The 4,392-nt window shown below is 47.2% G+C and overlaps 1 protein-coding gene across 1 annotated transcript in view; it reads left to right on the plus strand.

The window, feature by feature from the left end:
• The first annotated feature begins 4,113 nt into the window (after positions 1-4,113).
• Positions 4,114-4,392, plus strand: part of LOC107299645 (gamma-synuclein-like) — a 16,238-nt gene continuing 15,959 nt past the window's right edge. The window contains exon 1 of the mRNA XM_015829002.1: positions 4,114-4,234. Within this exon, the coding sequence (XP_015684488.1) occupies positions 4,114-4,234 (121 nt within the window). The remainder of the gene's footprint in view (positions 4,235-4,392) is intronic.

Here is a 4,392-nt window from a genome sequence, read left to right on the forward strand (position 1 = left end):
CCTTACACATCCTCAAATATGTTTTCTTAACTCAACAAACTCTTAGCTTTTTTCCTCTAGTCATGGAAGGAAAGCAAAATATAATTTCTATAATTAGGTTTTATAGAAAATCCAGCGTAAGTTGCTTTAGGAAGTAAACATCCTCTTCTTATATGCACGCATAGACTTACCCCAAAATAGATCAACCATCTCCAGAAGCTTCTGAGATCTGAACTTCAAAGAGGTCTTCACTTCCTGCTTGAGGTCCTCCATTCTGGAAGCAGGATGATGTTAGAACAGGGTTCCCTAATAATCTGAATCTTACCCAGATATTTTTTTTTAATGAGATAGAGCCACTTCATACTTGTTAATGTGGGGACTCAAGGCTAGACTGGAAGGCAGCAATGGAGAACACTTTCATGTGGTCCTCAGAAATCAAGTTTAGCTTTGGACCGGCCGTACTCAATGGTCCTCAATGGAACCGCATCTACATGGAGGGAAGTGTGTAGTGGGGTGCCCCAGAGCTCTGTTCTGGACCCAGTGCTCTTCAACATCTTCATCAATGATTTGGACGAGGGGATAGATGGGGAACTCATCAAATTTGCAGACGACAGCAAGCTGGCAGGAATAGCCAACCCTCCAGAAGACAGGCTTAGGATACAGGAGGATCTGGACAGACTTGAACAGGGCTTTTCAACCAGTGGTACGGGTACCACCTGTGGTACATTGGCACCTGGCAGGTGGTACGCAACCATCCTACAAAAAGCGGGGGAGGGGAATGAGCTGAACCGGTGGCAGCACCACACAAGCCTGAGCGAGAGACAGCTGGACCTGCAGGGCTGTCAGGGCTCAGCGGAAGTACCAGGATCAGCGCCAGGCTCCAGCTGGAGCTCGGCGCTGATCCTGGTGCTTCTGCTGAGCCCAGAAGAAGCACCGATCAGCTGGAATGTTGCAGCCTCTCCAGGGTCTTGTGATTTACATTCAGATGCTTGGCAACTGATTCATATTTATGACGGTCACAGTGTCCCAGGGTCATGTGAAGTGACCAAAACCTGCTGCAACCACCCAGCAGACAGGGGGAATAAAAACCAAACACCCCCCCCCCCCCCCACCCCCGCTGCCAATCCTCAACAGAAATGCTCACAACAATGAAAACCTCGGACAGGAGGAAGAGCGCCGCCAGGTGGGCAGGCAGGTGTCTTGCTCGGCTGTGGCTTTGGGGGCACTTTTTTCAGTGCCATTGTAACTTCGAACAGTCACTAAGCGAACTGTTGTAAGTCAAGGACTACCTGTACTTTATCACTTTTTTCTTTCTTTTTTTTTTTGGTCATCACATTTTTGACACCTTGCTAGGCGACTGGTGGTACTCGGATGTTGCCATATCCTAAAAGTGGTACAATGGGTGAAAAGGCTGAAAAGCCCTGGACGTGAACACTGGGCGCTATGTAACAAAATGAAATTCAGTGGTGAAAAAAGCATGGAGGTTCTACATTTAGGCAAGAAAAACCAAATGCCCAGGTATAGTATAGGCAGGGAATCCACACTGATCATCCCTGCAATGACTAAATAAAATATTGATTTATGCTGCATTGCAGCAATTGATTTATTGCTATTGACCAGGTCTCAGTTATGATGAGAGGGTTGCCTTTTTCTTGTGTTCCTTCCCTTCCTCTTTCTCTGCAACGCTGCCAACAATCTGCCTTTTCAAGGGCAAATATGAAGACGAACACTCCGTGGGAACTCAAGTGGGCGCCTCTAAGTCCCTCCTCTTTCTCCAGGGACTTCAGGAGATGCTATCATTTAAAGGAGGGAAATAGTTGATCTGATTTTTTTTACCCCTTGTAAGCTTTTTGGGGGTGGGGGGGTGGGGAGGCAGTTCTTTTTCCCAATCTGCATTTTTTTAAAAAATGGTTTGGCTGTATTTATCTAGCGTCGAAACAGTTTGTCTCTGGTACAATTGTTTTTCTCCATTGTTTCTCTTTGCTATAACGGGGCACGTCCAGTTCCAGGGGGCATCTCAATCATGCAAAAGCCTCTTCATACAATAGCACGCAGGTTTTAGCATAGTATTTGCCTTGCCTATCTTGCCAACATGCTAAAAAGCAGAGACATCACCCTGCCAACAAAAGTGTGTATAGTCAAGGCCATGGTTTTCCCAGTTGCAATGTATGGCTGTGAAAGTTGGACCATAAGAAAGGCTGAGTGCCAAAGAATGGAGGCCTTTGAACTATGGTGCTGGAGAAGACTCCTGCGAGTCCCCTGGACTGCAAGGCGATCAATCCGGTCAGTCCTAGAGGAGATCAACCCTGACTGCTCTTTAGAAGGCCAGATCCTGAAGTTGAAACTCAAGTACTTTGGCCACCTAATGAGAAGGAAGGACTCACTGGAGAAGGGCCTAATGCTGGGAAAGATGGAGGGCAAGAGAAGAAGAAGGGGACAACAGAGAATGAGGTGTCTGGATGGAGTCACTGAAGCAGTAGGCATGAGCTTCAATGGACTCCAGAAGATGGTAGAGGACAGGAAGGCCTGGAGGAACGTTGTCCGTGGGGTCGCGATGGGTCGGACACGACTTCGCAACTAACAACAATATTTTCCTGGAGAAAAATCTATCTGATCAGTAAGAGTCAACCCTGACTTGATGGCACAAAATCAATCAATTAATCACATAAAATTTACTGGAAGGCACTTGCTTGCATAAGGATTGTATTCTTTCTCTGATCACACCTGAGTTTTTTTGTTTGTTTTTTGTAGAACACCTGTCTCTCCTTGTCATTTTTACTGAATTATTTGATCTTCCATCTAAAATGGAACTAAACAGTAAGCCATCCTTTATCAAATGAATTTATAGAAAACCTCTCTCTCTCTCTCTCTCTCTCTCTCTCTCTCTCTCTCTCTCTCTCTCTCTCTCTCTCTCTCTCTCTCTCTCTCTCTCTGTGTGTGTGTGTGTGTGTGTGTGTGTGTGTGTGTGTCTGTCTGTCTGCCTGCCTGCCTGCCTGCCTGCCTGCCTGCCTGCCTCTCTCGGCCTCAATAATCTTTTGTGCAAAATTCTAGACCAGCACGATGTTTCCAAATGGCCTGCAGTCATGCTGGATGGCTACTTGTCCTAGATATGGGTCTGCTTCACTAATAAGGTAAGAGGTTTGTTTGAGTTAAGCCACCCTCCCCAGATTTTCTTGGGAGAGCTGATATTTTTCACACAAAATGATAAGTAACCGTGCAAAGGAAAAGAAAGGCATATTTGTAATATAGATTTTTTTTCCTTTAAGCAAAACAAAAAAAAACACCCTCAATTTCCTATTCCTTTCCTTTACATAGTAATTTATTCTCTATGCATACATACGTGCATACGTGCGTACGTGCACATACACACACAAGCACGTACCCAAAGTTATTTCGGATCACTCTTATTTGTTTGAAGTTTGCAAAGAGCTACCTTGCAGCAAAAGGCTGGCTAGATTAAACCCTGATTGAAAGGTGGTGTTGAGTGGTTTCCAGCCTTCTCTCTCTCTCTCTCTCTCTCTCTCTCTCTCTCTCTCTCTCTCTCTCTCTCTCTCTCTCTCTCTCTCTCTCTCTCTCTCTCTCTCTCTCTCTCTCTCTCTCTCTCTCTCTCTCTCTCTCTCTCTCTCTCTTCCCTCATCCCCCTTTGATCTCCTATTTGCCTTCCTGGGAGATATTTGTGGAGAAATGAAAAGCTTTGGGCAGCTAAACGCTTCCTCTAATGCTGCAAAGGTTTTGTAGAATATGCGACCTTGAGCAAGCATTGCAGCAGCTCTTCGAAGGACATCTAAACATCTTCTGGAGCTTTTCCAAACCGAGTCTCTCACTTACCTTGGTACCCTCCTCCTCCTCCTCCTCCCCCCTTTCTCTGCTGCTTCTCTCTCTAAAACCTCACAGGCAAATCCAGGCCATTAATATTTCAGCATCCGTCCCTTGCAGGCATTGGCTGCCCTCTGATGTGTTGCCTCAATAAGAGCCGGGAAGGACGGAGCGAGTCGCCCAGCCCTGCTGCTGGCATCTGACAGAGAAGGAAGACCAGGAGTGTCTCCAGGAGGGGAGGCTGCACAGAGCAGGCAAAAAAAATCCCCATCCTCTGCAACGCTATTGCCAAGGAGACCCACCAGCCATTCGGGCGCCATGGATGTCTTTAAAAAGGGCTTCTCCATTGCGAAGGAGGGCGTGGTGGCCGCAGCCGAGAAGACCAAGCAGGGGGTCACCGAAGCAGCCGAGAAGACCAAAGAAGGGGTGATGTACGTAGGTAGGTTGAACGAGGTCCCTTCTTGACGGGGAAGGCAGCTCGGCGGTCCCTGGCATTGGACGCACCTGTGTTTTGTGTGACCTTGCAGAGTGAGGCTCTTGAGGTCAGAGCAGGCAAAGGGTGGGGGGAGGCTCTCTCGTGGAAGGAAGGAAGGAAGG

Source organism: Protobothrops mucrosquamatus, unplaced genomic scaffold (genome assembly GCF_001527695.2).
Source record: "Protobothrops mucrosquamatus isolate PMUCROS unplaced genomic scaffold, P.Mucros_1.0 scaffold5219, whole genome shotgun sequence".
Classification (NCBI taxonomy): domain Eukaryota; kingdom Metazoa; phylum Chordata; class Lepidosauria; order Squamata; family Viperidae; genus Protobothrops; species Protobothrops mucrosquamatus.